This window comes from Pagrus pagrus (assembly GCF_965226575.1).
Source record: "Pagrus pagrus genome assembly, contig: HAP1_SCAFFOLD_146, whole genome shotgun sequence".
In the NCBI taxonomy this organism is placed as follows: domain Eukaryota; kingdom Metazoa; phylum Chordata; class Actinopteri; order Spariformes; family Sparidae; genus Pagrus; species Pagrus pagrus.
Genome location: NW_028175317.1, coordinates 77885 through 94888, shown reverse-complemented (window position 1 = coordinate 94888; position 17004 = coordinate 77885). Strand labels below are relative to the sequence as shown.

Here is a 17004-nt window from a genome sequence, read left to right as displayed (position 1 = left end):
CAGTCATAAAATAATAATAATTAAAGACATAAATCCTCCTTTTCTGTGTCAGAGCGTCTCTCTCTCTCTCTTGGCTCTGGTTTTCATATTTCTCCTCCTTGTGTGTGTTTTTCTTCTCTATATTTCTTCCCCTCTCTTCTTCTGTTTCTGGCGGATGCTGCAGAGCTCAGAGCCAGAGAAATGAACCTGGCTCGTCGTTTTGGCTCTGGGAGAAAAAACAGCCTTATGTGATTATGATGAATGTGTAGCAGCGCAATGTGTAATTTACCTGTCGGGGTTATCGCAGGCGATGCTGTAATGAGTTTTCCTTAGACCTGAAGAATCTGTGAATGCACCAAGGCTACATATGTTCAGCTTTGTGAAAGATTATCTGTGCAGTGTTTTTCTCTTTTATAAGCCTGAAGAGCTCTAATGAAGAATGTGTAGGAAGTGTTTAACAGCTCTTTATGAACCCTGCTGCTGTGAGAAAATTAGATTATATAAGGAATTATTGGGATTGTGCTGTCCAAAGGATGCCTGAATAAAGACCATTTTTTCTTCAGAAAATGCATTTATTTATGAAGAAGTCACCGTAGGTATGTTTAAAAAACGATCAGTCAGCTGACGAACATCGACTGCATAAAGACGTGAATGCGGAAAATGTTAAGAGTCGATATTTGGAGAGAAACTCTGATCTGGTCACTTCCAACATGGAGGCATCGATCCCCCACCTCCCCCATCTCCATCACCTCCATCACCTCCATCACCTGCATCACTTCCATCACCTGCATCACCTGCATCACTTCCATCACCTGCATCACCTGCATCACCTCCATCACCTGCATCACCTCCCCCACCTCAAACACCTGCATCACTTCCATCACCTGCATCACCTGCATCACTTCCATCACCTGCATCACCTCCATCACCTGCATCACCTCCCCCACCTGAATCACCTCCATCACCTGCATCACTTCCATCACCTGCATCACCTCCATCATCTGCATCACCTCCATCACCTGCATCACCTGCATCACCTGCATCACTTCCATCACCTGCATCATCTGCATCACCTCCATCACTTCCATCACCTGCATCACCTGCATCATCTGCATCACCTCCATCACCTGCATCACCTCCCCCACCTCAATCATCTGCATCACCTGCATCACTTCCATCACCTGCATCACCTGCATCACCTACATCACCTCCCCCACCTCAATCACCTCCATCACCTGCATCACTTCCATCACCTGCATCACCTCCATCATCTGCATCACCTCCATCACCTGCATCACTTGCATCACCTGCATCACTCCCATCACCTGCATCACCTCCATCATCTGCATCACCTCCCCCACCTCAATCACCTCCATCACCTGCATCACCTGCATCACCTCCATCATCTGCATCACCTCCATCACCTGCATCACCTCCATCACCTGCATGACCTGCATCACCTGCATCACCTCCATCATCTGCATCACCTCCATCACCTCCATCATCTGCATCACCTCCATCACCTCCATCACCTGCATGACCTCCATCACCTCCATCATCTGCATCACCTGCATCACCTCCATCACCTGCATCACCTCCATCACCTCCATCATCTGCATCACCTGCATCACTTCCATCACCTGCATGACCTGCATCACCTGCATCACCTCCATCATCTGCATCACCTCAATCACCTCCATCACCTGCATCACCTGCATCACTTCCATCACCTGCATCACCGCCTGGATCAGAATCACTGACATGTCTGTGTCTGGAGATGAACAACACAAATGATAATGACAGCATGTATTAATTAAACTAGAGTTGTTTTGATCTTTTACCTTAAAAATGTTTTATCAACAGAAAAATTGGTTCAAACTAATGAAAGTAATACAATTATGAATAGAAGTTACATTATTTTACATCTTATCTGAAAACCCAACAAAATGTCGTGGTCATCCATCCAACAGTTATTGATTGATTTATTTAAGTCTGGAGCAGAAAACTGACATCCATGAAACCAAATGCACAGATCTGTTTTCAATTTCAGTGCTTTGAGCTCCACAAATCTCAAAACGCTGACATGAAAAACTGAAATTATTCAGACTCGAGTTATGTGACACACAATGTTTTTTTTGGGTTTTAATGAAGTGATGCTGTGATGATGTCATCCTCTGACAGGACACAGAAACAGTAAAAGATTCAAATGTAAAACAGAATAATCCTTTTTATTCCAAACACAGTGTGAATAGAAAAGGCTTCACTTCCTGTGTGCTGCTGATTGTTTAAGGTGTGTGTGTGTGTGTGTGTGTGTGCAGTAAAAGCCTTCACACTGAATCAGTGATCCGTTCGATCAATCGTCCGCTCTGAGCTGCAGCAGAAACATTTCTTCCTGTTGGATTGAGGGACGTTTGTGGTGTTGTTGTGTGACAGCTCCTCTCGGCTGTAATCTGAATCACTTTATTCTTCTTCTGTGGTGGCTGTGGCAGATTTTCTGCTGACGTTTCGTTCCTCCCTCTCTTGTTATTGCAGCATTGTAGATAGAAACATGCACCGCCCTCCTCCACCCTGCCTGCTCCATTTTCACCCAGACAGCTGAAACATTGCTCCTGTCGCCTCGGTCCTCTCGCTCTTTATCTTCTCTCTTCTTCTTCACTTTCTCTTCATCCTGCAGAACACACATTTTCTCTCTTCTACCTTTCATTACCACTGAGATGGTATTTTCTTGTCTTTCCTATCAGATCTAGCACCCATTTTTTCTTCTCTTATCTGTATTTTATTCCTGATAGTGAGGCTGTATTCACTTCCCTCCCTCCCTGAATGTGCGGTCGCGATTATTTTCTATATTTTGAAATATCACACCACAGTTTTTCCTCCCGTGGCCTGCTGTGCTTTTAGACACCAAATGTGTTGTGAGTGTTGCCATCAGTTCTTTAATTGGAATAAAAAGATGCCAGTGCTCTAAAGAAGACCTGGGAGCTCGATTTATATGAAATAATAATACATTTTTTAGGGTACAAATTACTTCGTTGAAATATGAAACACTAATCATAGTTAGGGTTCTGAGGAGGAGAATTTTAGAGGTGTGAGCAGAAATTATCTCTGAACCAGAACACAGATTCTACCTCCTCATGGTTTAATAAATACTCATAATAACTACATCGTCAGTGGAGGGAGTACTCGAACACTGTAGAGTACTCAAATACTCTATTATATTTATCAGTGGTACTGTCAGCTTCATGTAGTAAAAGTACAGTAATAGTACTAAAAGTACAGCTATGCAGTAATGGAAGTATAATTAGAGAACTATTAGATTAATACTGAGACGTGTTGTGGGATCATGGTGGATGTTTATGCTGCTCTTGGACCAAGTTATGTAACAGGCCGGTCAGAGGTCAGGGTTCAGGGTTCAGGGGTCAGGGGTCAGAGGTCAGGGTCTGCTGTGTTGGACTGTACAGGTGTTGTATTGATTAAATGAGTGATGACTTCACACTTGCATCATGTTGTTGTGTCCTGCAGACACTCTGTGTATCCAGAGGTTCGACCCCAGTCTGGGACTCATCGCGCCCATTAACCCCATGATGGCGGGCATCAGCCTGGTCCCTCCCCCGCCCGTACCCCCTGACATGCCAGTCATCAAGGAGATTATTCACTGCCAGAGCTGCACTCTGTTCCCTCAGAACCCCAGTAAGATCTCACTGAGTTTACTGTCAGTACTGTGTGACAGGTACAGAGGTCAGAGACGTCGATACAGATGATCATTTAGAGACTTTTCTTCAAAAACAACAAAAATGTAATGTAGCAAAGGAAATAATGTCATAATACATATAGTATGTGATAATATAGAGCTGAACATGATGTGACGTCCTTCAGATCTGCCCCCTCCATCAACGCGGGAGCGCCCCCCTGGCTGTAAGACGGTGTTTTTGGGAGGTTTACCAGAGAACGCCACCGAGGAAATCATCAGAGAAATGTTCGATCAGTGCGGAGAGATCATCGCCATCCGCAAAAGCAAGAAGAACTTCTGTCACATCCGCTTCAGTGAGGAGTTCATGGTGGACAAGGCTATTTACCTGTCAGGTGAGAGGTCTCAGATCCACAAACAAACACACACACACACACACACACACACACACACACTAATAGTGGCTAGTGTAGCCTGGAGCCAAGATGCAGAGCAGCTTCAGAGGTCGCTCGTCTCCTCTGAATGTAGATTTCTCTGTCATGACTCTTGAAGGTGTTAATCAGATGGTTATGAAGTTTATTATGTGCAGGACAAAAGATTGAGGACAAAATTAAACGTAATTCGTTATTTAATCAGTTAGTTTATATCAACATCTGGTCCATCTCACATTCCGCTGCGACACACAACACTTCAGAAAACATCTTCCAGTAATAAAAACCCCAAAGAACATCAGATACAATATTGTGATTTGAATAACATATTAATGTGGAAATATTTTAAATGAAAAAAAAAAACCCTGCTACAGCTAAAAGTGTATTTATGACGATCTGACACTGTTAATGCAGTGAATGTACAGTGGGGAGAACAAGTATTTGATACATTGCCAATTTTGCAGGTTTTCCCACTTACAAAGCATGTAGGAGTCTGTAATTTTTATCACAGGTACACTTCAACTGTGAGAGACGGAATCTAAAACAAAAATCCAGAAAATCACATTGTACGATTTTTAAACAATTAATTTGCATTTTATTGCATGACATAAGTATTTGATCACCTACCAACCAGTAAGAATTCCGGCTCTCACAGACCTGTTAGTTTTTCTTTAAGAAGCCCTCCTGTTCTCCACTCATTACCTATATTAACTGCACATGTTTGAACTCGTTACCTGTATAAAAGACACCTGTCCACACACTCAATCAAACAGACTCCAACCTCTCCACAATGGCCAAGACCAGAGAGTGTGTAAGGACATCAGGGATAAAATTGTAGACCTGCACAAGGCTGGGATGGGCTACAGGACAATAGGCAAGCAGCTTGGTGAGAAGGCAACAACTGTTGGTGCAATTATTAGAAAATGGAAGAAGTTCAAGATGACGGTCAATCTCCCTCGGTCTGGGGCTCCATGCAAGATCTCACCTCATGGGGCATCAATGATCATGAGGAAGGTGAGGGATCAGCCCAGAACTACACGGCAGGACCTGGTCAATGACCTGAAGAGAGCTGGGACCACAGTCTCAAAGAAAACCTTTAGTAACACACTACGCCGTCATGGATTAAAATCCTGCAGCGCACGCAAGGTCCCCCTGCTCAAACCAGCGCATGTCCAGGCCCGTCTGAAGTTTGCCAATGACCATCTGGATGATCCAGAGGAGGAATGGGAGAAGGTCATGTGGTCTGATGAGACAAAAATAGAGCTTTTTGGTCTAAACTCCACTCGCCGTGTTTGGAGGAAGAAGAAGGATGAGTACAATCCCAAGAACACTGTCCCAACCGTGAAGCATGGAGGTGGAAACATCATTCTTTGGGGATGCTTTTCTGCAAAGGGGACAGGACGACTGCACCGTATTGAGGGGAGGATGGATGGGGCCATGTATCACGAGATCTTGGCCAACAACCTCCTTCCCTCAGTAAGAGCATTGAAGATGGGTCGTGGCTGGGTCTTCCTGCATGACAACGACCCGAAACACACAGCCAGGGCAACTAAGAAGTGGCTCCGTAAGAAGCATCTCAAGGTCCTGGAGTGGCCTAGCCAGTCTCCAGACCTGAACCCAATAGAAAATCTTTGGAGGGAGCTGAAAGTCCGTATTGCCCAGCGACAGCCCCGAAACCTGAAGGATCTGGAGAAGATCTATATGGAGGAGTGGGCCAAAGTCCCTGCTGCAGTGTGTGCAAAACTGGTCAAGAACTACAGGAAACATCTGATCTCTGTAATTGCAAACAAAGGTTTCTGTACCAAATATTAAGTTCTGTTTTTCTGATGTATCAAATACTTATGTCATGCAATAAAATGCAAATTAATTACTTAAAAATCATACAATGTGATTTTCTGGATTTTTGTTTAAGATTCCATCTCTCACTGTTGAAGAGTACCTATGACAAGAATTACAGACTCCTACATGCTTTGTAAGTGGGAAAACCTGCAAAATCGGCAGTGTATCAAATACTTGTTCTCCCCACTGTTTAATGTATGCAAACATGTCAAAGTGATCACTTGTGAGTAACTTGTAGAAGTCTACAGTCTTCAAGTGATGAAGTTTCTGTTGTAGGTCAGGTCATGTTTGCTCTGCTCTCAGGGTATCGGATGCGTATTGGATCCAGCACTGATAAGAAGGACTCAGGGAGGATCCATGTGGACTTCGCCCAGGCCAGAGATGACCTGTATGAGTGGGAGTGTAAACAACGCCTACTCGCCAGAGAGGAAAGACACCGCCGCAAGATTCATGAAGACCGACTTCGGCCGCCGTCTCCTTCACCTATTGTCCACTACTCTGAACACGAGGCAGCACTGTTGGCAGAGAGACTAAAAGGTGAGACCAGAGAAAAACTTTGGGTTATTAACACAAACCCCGGTTCTCTGAGTAATATGAGTGAGATGTCTCACTATGGGATGCACGCCTTGGTGCATCTCAGAAAAATTAATCTCATCACGCCAATCCTGATTGGCTGGTGAATGTGTCCGTCCGCCTCAGGTAGTCCCATCTACCTTAAATAGTGCATGCGGATGGCACCACGTCATTCAAGATAAGCACCTCTTCTCACTCGCCCAAGCAAGAAGGGGTGTCTGGTGAGACATCTCACTCATATACCTCGTAACTGGATCTGGTGGTCTCAGCTACGACAGCGGGCCAGGGGATGGCCAGCTGGGCAGCGGCGCGTTTGCACACGTCGGGCATGTCCGAGCTGGGGAGGGGAGAAGCTGGTGTGCTACTCTCATCTCCATCCCGAGAGGCGATGGAGGCCGTGGGCTGCGCAGCCCGGGCCGGAGTGATGAAGACTTCTTACTGTTCTTCATCCTCTGATATGAGGAGTTCCGAGGCGCCATCTTCATCGTCCCCATAGTCCAGTTCCAGGACGTCTTCCTCCTGCCCCAGCTGGCGCTAGCCTCCGGTGTCGCCACTACAGCGACCTCCGTCTCCTCTCCGGCTTCGACGGCGGCGCCGTCGGAAGGGAGATAGGGGTCATGTCCAGACAAACTAGCTTGGCGGGCTATCCGGCTGTGGAGACTCTTGACGGTGAACACTGCACAGTATTGACACGAGCCGGGGACGTCGATAGCTAGCTGGGCGTGTTCCAGCCCCAGGCAACGTGAGCAGACCTGGTGTGGATCCATACTCGATACCTTGTTCCCGCAACGACAGAGTCGGGCCCCAGAGTCTCCGTGCCCTCTGGTGTGAGGGGATTTAGCCTCCATTCCTCGCAAGCTGGCGTGCAGGCAGGGAGTTGAGGCAGTTAGCTGGTGTGCTAATCGTGAAGAAGTCGAGAGATTAGCTGGTGTGCTAATGCTCAGTGCTCGAACTGCCGTGGTGGGGCGTCGAGGACAGTGCTGATCAAGCCGGGGGCAAGGAAAGCACTGGGTTCGATCTGGTGTGACCGACGAAGCAAAAAAAGAAAAAATATCCAAGGCTAGCAGCGCCCGGCGACAGAAGCTAAATAAGACCTGTCTGTGGAAAGTTTAGCTAGCTAGCCCTGGACGAGAGATATGCTCCGAGTGAGAAGAGGTGTTTGAATGCGCTATTTAAGGTAGATGGGACTACCTGAGGCGGACGGACCCGTTCACCAGCCAATCAGGATTGGCGTAATGAGATTAATCCTTCTGAGGGCTGCAGCGAGGCATGCATGCCATAGTGAGACATCTAACGAAATATTATGGAAGGGAACTATTAGAGTTTTAAGTTTAAAAAGTGAACATGTGACTTTTTACGGTGACCTGTGTAGTCTGATGGTGATGATGAGCTTCAGGAGGCTGCGTCATGAATGGAGAAATTCATTTAAAATGTAGCATGAATCTGAAATCATGTTCAGACTCTGAAGCTGATTTACAGGTGACTGTGAACAACAATGTGTGTGTGTGTGTGTGTGTGTGTGTGGACTATAATCTCCTGTGCAGATCACCTGCTGTGATACCTGGCAACAGTTTTAAATGAATCATTTAGGAAGCTACATGATTATTGATATTCTTCATGCTGTCGCTGAACGCACTGAAACAGTTTGTCCGTAGCTGCTCTACTTAGTGTGATGATAGGAAAGCTTCAGGGCGTCAGATCAGAAGATCTCTACAGTCCATTATTTTACCAGTGACACTAGTAATACTACAGTAACTGTTATAAACAATATCCACTGTCATTAATCATTTTGCAGCTACAATAAAATAATAAATTGTTATTCTGATTTTTCTAGAGGACTGCTACAGTACCGTACCCCAGTACAAGTAAGAGGTACTTGATCTTTGTGTGAGTTTTATTTAATTTCCACTTCTACTCCTCTACATCTCACCAGGTAATATTCTACATTGCACTAAGCCAGTTAGCTTAGCTTAGCATAAGGACAGTAGGAAACAACTCCGTCACTCCTTTATGCAAAGATTTGATTGGCTGTTTGGAGACGGGTTTTTAAGCAGGCAGAACAGGTGATGCAGAGCAGATGCTGTCACAGACATGAAAAAAAAACATGAACTTGATGAACTGTATAAATGCACCTTGTCTGTTGGAAACCAGCAGCTTGTTGCTTTATTTATTAGTGTTTGCTTCTGCGTCTTCAATTTAACTACAAAACCCAAAGCTGAGCCTGTGTGCCGTCTCCTCCTCCGTCCTCTAATGCCTAACATAAACAAGCATGTTTTTTTCTCTGAATAACCTTTTTGAATTCATTCTTCACTTCAAACAGCAGGGGAAATAAATTTCCTTTATTCCTCCAGTCGTCCCCATTCAGCTCTGCTTCATTGTGCTCGCTGTAATGTGACTGTAATCTGCTGCTGTGTATGAATGGGGCTTTATCAGAGCGGGAAAGTGTCTTCTTACAGGTTGCGTTGCAGTGGGTATTGAGCTCATTAAATGCTCTCTAATTCACTCGGTGGCACTGTTCAATTATTATTCAAATGGGGGAGAACGCAGTCGGCAGAGCCCGCTGAGGCTTTTTATGACTGAGCACGAATGCAGCTCCTGGTTTTGGTTGAAAAGTTGAAAATCAGAAATGCCTTTTGTGTTCAGTGGCTGGTTCACAGAGCCATGAAGGCCCCACGAGAAGGATTAAAATCCTGACTGGCTGCTCTGCTGTTTGTTTAGCCTGACTGAGTGTTAAAGGTCCCATGAAATGTCTCTCACATCCAACTGTTCACTCACTATTTGATGTCATGTCACATGAAACAGGAGGCTGATGAGCAGCTGTGGAAGAAGTATTCAGACCCTTTTCTTAAGTAAAAGATCAATACAACAATATGAAAATACTGCGTTACAAGTGCTGTAAGTCTCCTACACTCATGTACTTTTCTCCCACAGATGACCATAAGTTCAGCGAGGCCACGGCAGTGCTGTTCACCTGGATCGACCGGGGCGAAGTCAACCGCCGAACCGCCAATCACTTCTACTCCATGATCCAGTCGGCTAACAGCCACGTCCGGCGGCTGATGGGTGAGAAAGCTCAGCACGAGGAGGAGATGGAGCGCGCCAAAGAGATCTTCAAGAATGCCCTGATGGCCATTTTAACACAGTGTAAGAACACTTTCTTATTTCAAACAGTCGTACTGACACGACTCAGACAGGCCGCACGCGGGAAACCTGTGACTGTGCAGTTATTCAGGTAAGTTCACTCTGAGGACTCGTGTCACAAAATAAACCAGTCGTTCTGACTGATCGTATAATTGTTCATTTAATGTGCGTTGTTAATAAAATATCACCACCTTAAAAACAACAAGAATTAGATGTTCTAGGTTTTATGTTTGCAAACTCGTCGAAACCAAAAGGTCGCTAAAGCGTATTAAAAAGTAGAATATGCAGTTATGTTGCAGCTGATGACAAGACAACTCAGGTTATCAGTTGTCATAGTGACACAACAGAGCATCTCAGCCGTCACCACGGCAGGACCCGGACCCGGACAGGACTGAATCACTCAAAATGACCCTGACCTAACCCCAACCCTCTACTGCACAGTGATGGAGGAAGCACTTAGATACTTTACTTAAAGGTGCAGGTAGTGAATCTGTTCAAAGAGACTTGTCGGGGTTGGCTTACTGCGGCACAAGCAGCCCACAGAGCCACCATGGAGACTGTCTGCTGGCCATCGAGCAACCACCAGTGTGCGTCTGTGGACACTGTCTCAGAGAGACGCAGACAGGTGAGAACAGGAACGTGATTGTCATGTAGCGCCCCCTGGTGATGCAGTTTATTTAAGGTCATTATGAATCTCTGATATGGAGAAGACAGAAAAGAGAGCCAGCTGCTTGTGAGACGTCACAGTACACCAGAGAGTAAAGTATAAGAAAGTATAAAGGTACAACTACTAAGTGTATCTGTAATGATTATTATTATTATTATCGATGCATTCATGTGTTCATCACTTTAATGTTGCAACTTAACCTTTTAAACGGCATAATTATGGAGAGAATTTTGTTCCTTTATTATTCAATCAAATAGAATAGATTTGAAACCAAAAAAGAGATTTGAGAGCAAAAGAGAGTAAGTGGCAATCAAATTTTTTTTTTTGAGATCGAAACAGAACAGGTTGCAATTGAAAAAAAAATATGAGAGAGCATATTTCTTCAACTTCAATCAAAACTAATGTTTGTAAGTAAAAACATTTTGCTTATAAATCAGTCCTCTTTGCTTGCAAGTTCTAAAGTTTTGCTTGCGAATTCAACTGCACTTGATGGGCGGGGCCTACGCTGGTTTATTCTAAGGATTGAAATGGAACAAAACAATACTAACTCTAAACCATACTTTAACACTTTTCAGGCCTATATCTGTAAAATAGCAGTTTTTATTGAGTTGGTAATATAAACACGTATTATGTCAATTTGCGTTTGTCAGATTGAACAGTTTTCACAGTCACAGTCACTCCACACTGCTGCAGTCACAGAGGTGCCGACCATGAAGCCATTTTCACCACATCCGCTTCAGAGCTTGCCTCATTTACTCTGCAGAGATCTCATTCCCGTCTCCATGACAACACTCCTCCATCCGTCGCAGCATCAGCTCCATTATGTTCAGCTCAGTGTGAGGTGGTGATTAGGTCAGTCTCAAAGGTTCAGCGTCAGTCGAGTGATGAGGCTTCAGGACATTCCAACACACACTGACTGATAAACACAGCTGGTGTTTTAATGCTTTAATGTGTTGAATATAACTCACTGTCACCTTTCAGAGTCTTTTAAACCTGCATTACGTAATTTTGTATTATTGAATAATTATTAAATTGAGGCCATGTTTATGTCCAGATGTTAAATATTCATCTCTGCTTTTATCTACATTTTGGTCTCCACCGTCCCCTAAGAAATACATTTGTCTCTTCAGCTAGTCTCTAACGTTGGCTCATCTATGTCTGCTTTGGCTTTTATATGTGCTTTTATATAATACTATACATAAACTCTTAAAAATTATATAGAACGTTTGCTAGAAATCAAAAAACCCTACAGTCCAGTAGTGTAGGAAGGAACAAAACCTTGATAACTTTATGTAAATCAGAAATTACCTGATTTAATAAATTATTCAAACAAAGTCAAAAGACCAAAATCTGCTCGACGAGTCAGCTTTGTACTGACCCTCGTTACTGAAGCAGTCCGATGTGAAGCGGTTAGCACACAGAAACAAACTTACAGGAACCGTAGCCGGCACGTTGTTGTTAAAAATGAAACGCAACCACTGTCTCTTCTGTTCTTCTGTAGCTGGGACAGAATATAGGCACTTATGTTGATTTTTACAACCAAAAACAGAGCAATTTTCATGTGTAGCTCTGAGCGGCGACATTGCGAAACACTGCTATCTTACCGCTGGACACACTGAACTTCACCTCGGTGATGAACGCCCCAATCTCGGATATCTCCGGGGAGAGGGGGGAGTGTTTTCGGCCTATGCAAATCACTCCTGTCGTTAAGTAACGACATGAGCTGAATCTGAACAGCCTGTAGGAGCCCTGTTTTACCAGCAGGTGGGCTGCAGAGAGATGCAGGACTTGTTTGCTTTCCTCATTCTGGGAGTTGGTAGGCTCAGAGAGGACCAGTTTATATATGTAGAGACCAGAGAAAATGTGTTTTTCATAATATGGGACCTTTAAGGTAAAATACCTTAAAGCAGTTGTACAACTGGATGAGGTGTTTATGTGTCACATTATACAGTATCCCTGTTAGGCTGTTCAGACTCAGGAACAGGAACGCTGTAAAAAACTAAACTAAACTCTCACACCGATCATAACGTGTGAAGACATTTGATGAGAGCTGAAGGAGTCATTCTCAGAGTCATTCTCAGTCATTCTCAGAGTCATTCGGTTCAATGTTAATATTCAAAAATATCAGTTAATGCGGGTTTAACAGGTCAATTCATTGAGATTCAACAGGGGTAAGTATCTGACTGTTACAGTGTTTGTTTATCCGTTTGTCTTGTTTCTGTTGATCAGAGAAAGTCTACAGTTCAGGCAGCACACTCATCATGTGAAAAACAAAAGGATTTTACTTTTTGTTCAGTCATGTTTGATCCGTCACTGTAAGAAATGTGTCAGTGACAACAACCAAAATGTCAGATCAATACTTTGAAAGGCAGCATTTTAAAACAGAATGAGCCGCTTTTTAAAAGTGATGTTCTTATCCATTCTTACAGTAATTGATTACATTAAATCTTCCACTTACATGAAGTTTAAACAACATGTGACTGTTTAAAGTCAGCATCATTCTGGATAAATGCTGCCTTCGTCAGTCCTGAAGGAAGTGAAGCTGCAGGTGATGTAAGTACAGAGCAGTGAACAGGAGAGAGACCTGCTCATCACATGACACACCTCCATCACCAGCTGCCATCATGATCAATATTTATTGTTTAAATCAATAATATTGATTTGAATCAGTAATATTTATTTAAATCAATAACACGTGGTATTGGTTGGTTCCAATACAATTTCCACAATTTGTGAATCCGTAACCGAATGAAATTATATTTGTTTAATAAGTCAGTGACTATAAAAAATTAATTTTGCTTATTTATAAAAGTGATTGTTTAGCTCAAACATTTGTGACTTTCTTTAAAGGGACATTTCACTTCACATCTTGTCATCATCTGCTCTGTGAGTCCACACTCTGCTCTCAACACTTTACAACACTCACATTCCTGTGAACTTTGGCTTGTGAGGGTATCGACAGTTTATCAGATTCACAACTGACCTTCTACAAACTCTTCTTTGATGCAGTGTTAGTGGAGCCTGACTCAGAGGGTCCCGTACGAAACCAAGCTGGTCATTAGTCCAGCTGGGCCATAACCTTTTTGACCTGAGCAGATGATGACACTGTTTCATATTTTGGAGTGAACTGTTCCTTTAATGTGAATAAAAGGTCCATGTGAAGAGGTCGTCCTGCTGGTTTCACCCAGCCTGTCATCAGTGTGTCCACGGTCTCTCCTCTGTCTGCTGTATGACCCTCAGTCAGTGCCTCTACGCTACATAAACGGCTTGTTTTGTCTTGACCCTCCTCCTCCTCCTCCTCCTCCTCCTCCTCCTCCTTCACCCCAAAGTCGAGCAGATCACCACCGTTTTCACCGCCACCACCAGGCAAAAGGCATGGGACCATTTCTCAAAAGCACAGCGCAAGAACATAGACATTTGGCGAAAGCAGTGTGAGGTTGGTATCTTCTTCTGTTCTGTCCTCTGAGTCCGACCCAACGATTTGTCTCTGCTGTCACTGCTGAATCTGCAGGACAGACAGATAAGTACAAACTGGTACAGACAGACAGACAGACAGACAGACAGTGAAGGACATGTACAGACAGACAGAGACAGACAGGTACAAACAGGTACAGACAGACAGGTACAGACCAACAGACCGACTCAGACAACTTTATTAATCCTTTTGGGAGGTTCCCTCAGGGAAATTGAAGCTCCATGTCACTCACAGCACTGTTAGACACAGTAGAAAAGTATACATATAAATAAAAAAGTATACATAAATAAATATAAAATAACACTGTAAGAATAAAGTTAAAAATATATTATATACACACACACTTGTATATGTATATATATATATATATATATATATATGTCCTACAGACAGCTACAAACAGGTTCTTACAGGTGGAGACAGTGAAGGACAGGTATAGGCAGAGACAGACAGGTACAAACATGCACAGACAGACGGGTACAGACAGACAGACAGACAGGTACAGACAGCGGTCTGTGGTCGTCTGTCTGTCTCCCTTCAGCCCAGATGTAAAGCAAACATCTGACGCCTCCTCGAAAGTGTGAGGGGCTGCCATGGCAACAGTGATATCCAGGCTCAAGTCTGTGATCAATAATTCATCCAGAGTCAAATGTGGATCCAGAGTATGAACATGAGACAGTCGTGTATGAAGGAGGGAGGATTTGTCCGTTTTCAGCCCCATCAGCAGTCGGAGGGTTCAAACCAGGAGCCGCCTGTTGCTCCTCTGAGACTCTGAGACACTTCTAGAGAAAATAAAACACAGACATGAGAACAGAGAAATGAGAAATGTGGTTATATTACTTCCTCTTTTATGTATGCACTGATAATATCCATTGTATTGTACAATAATTAATTATCCTGAGGAAACAAATGAGATTAGAAGCAAACAGTGTCTGTGATAGTTTCATCCTGTTGTTATCTTCTGATGATTAGATCTTTTATTGATATATCACTACCGATCAATATCATCATGTAGCACAAAGTTTCCATCATGCTCTGATGTTACACTTACTGAATCGTTTCATCAACAAGCTTTAACTTGTTGTTATTAAAGACAAAAGGCTAGAAATGTCCTTTCTAATCGTGACAGTAAATGCACACAACAATATTTATAATAATGTTCCTGTATTTTTACTTTTTTGTTGATTGATTGATTTGTTTTTAATTCTCCGTTTTATATCCACTGTAACCAAAGTCCAGTATGAACACAAACTATCAGAACAGTGTCTTTAATAAAACAAAGGTAAGAGTCAGACCTGCTGCAGTTCAACAGTCCTCTTTTAATGGCTGTTATATCTGTGGTAAGTCTACATGGACCGACAGCACGGACCGACAGAACTGACCGACAGCACAGACCCACAGCATGGACCCGCAGCACGGACCCACAGCACGGACCCACAGTACTGACCGACAGCAAAGACCCACAGCACGGACCCACAGCACGGACCGACAGTACTGACCGACAGCAAAGACCCACAGCACGGACCGACAGAACTGACCGACAGCACAGACCCGCAGCACGGACCGACAGTACTGACCGACAGCAAAGACCCACAGCACGGACCGACAGTACTGACCGACAGCAAAGACCCACAGCAAAGACCGACAGCAAAGACTCACAGCAAAGACCCACAGCACGGACCCGCAGCACGGACCCACAGCACGGACCGACAGTGCTGACGACAGCAAAGACCCACAGCACGGACCCACAGCACGACCCACAGCACGGACCGACAGTGCTGACGACAGCAAAGACCCACAGCACGGACCCACAGCACGACCCGCAGCATGGACCCGCAGCATGGACCCACAGCACGGACCGACAGTACTGACCGACAGCAAAGACCCACAGCACGGACCCACAGTAATGACCGACAGCAAAGACCCACAGCACGGACCGACAGTACCGACCGACAGCAAAGACCCACAGCACGGACCCACAGCACAGACCCGCAGCACAGACCCACAGCACAGACCCACAGCACGGACCGACAGTACCGACCGACAGCAAAGACCCACAGCACGGACCCACAGCACAGACCCGCAGCACAGACCCACAACAAAGACCCACAGCACGGACCCACAGCACAGACCCGCAGCACAGACCCGCAGCATGGACCCGCAGCACGGACCGACAACACCCAGTGACAGCACCGACTGACAGCACCAAGTGACAGCACAGACCAACAGCACCGACTGACAGCACCGACCGACAGCACAGACCAACAGCACCGACTGACAACACCGACTGACAGCACCGACCGACAGCACCGACCGACAGCACAGACCAACAGCACCGACTGACAGCACCGACCGACAGCACAGACCAACAGCACCGACTGACAACACCGACTGACAACACCGGCCGACAGCACCGACCGACAACACCGAGCAACAGCACCAAGTGATAGCACCAACAAAGTGAATATATATATATATATATATATATATATTCATTCAAAGTGAATATCTTTGGAAACTGATGACTTTTATTGAATGTAAATCTGTCAGTAAGAAAAGGACGTCTGTCAAATACACACACAACTGAAGTAAAACACAAAATCATATTGCTTATTATTTTGTTCTGTTTCTTGAGTTTACCTTCTCATTTGGCTCCTTTGAGTGTTATTTCAGAATATCTAACTTCTGATTTTATCACTAACGCACACATTTTGATGTTGTAGTTCATTAACGTTGAGCCAATTTTAGATATGTGTAAACTGCAGAGCAGATCAGTAGTTGACTACTGCATCGTGTCAAAGAAGCATGTTATATATTGTTAATGTAAGAAGAGTGAAATGTATTAAAAGTAGGGAACACAAACTGTTTGACTTCTTTATGATGTGTGTGTGTCGCGGTGCTGCGTCTCTTGTTTCAGGAGCTCAGAAACGCTCACAGCGAAGAGATCATGGGCATCAGACGAGAGGAGGAGATGGAGATGTCAGACGATGATTTGGATCAAATTCCCTGTAAGAGGATGCGTTCAGGAGAAAATGGTAGGAAACACCAGCGTCAACATGTATAAATAAAATCATATACATGAAGCCTTTAATAAAACAGCTGTGAAGAGTTTCAGGAAGTAAAACATGATGTTTATCTTTGTGTTGTCATAGCAACAAACGGGAAGTGTTAACATCTATTCAGGAGCTGATGAGTCAACTTCTCTCCTCTCCTC

At 44.3% G+C, this 17004-nt stretch overlaps 1 protein-coding gene across 2 annotated transcripts in view; it reads left to right on the top strand.

Moving 5' to 3' along the window:
* LOC311254033 (ecto-NOX disulfide-thiol exchanger 1-like) overlaps nt 1-17004 on the top strand; it is a 61323-nt gene that overhangs the window by 26328 nt on the left and 17991 nt on the right. For both annotated transcript variants that reach the window (XM_084384459.1, XM_084384460.1), the window contains exons 4-9: nt 3499-3666; nt 3853-4059; nt 6238-6471; nt 9439-9651; nt 13645-13751; nt 16708-16825. In XM_084384459.1, coding sequence (XP_084240585.1) covers nt 3499-3666; nt 3853-4059; nt 6238-6471; nt 9439-9651; nt 13645-13751; nt 16708-16825 — 1047 coding nt within the window. The remainder of the gene's footprint in view (nt 1-3498; nt 3667-3852; nt 4060-6237; nt 6472-9438; nt 9652-13644; nt 13752-16707; nt 16826-17004) is intronic.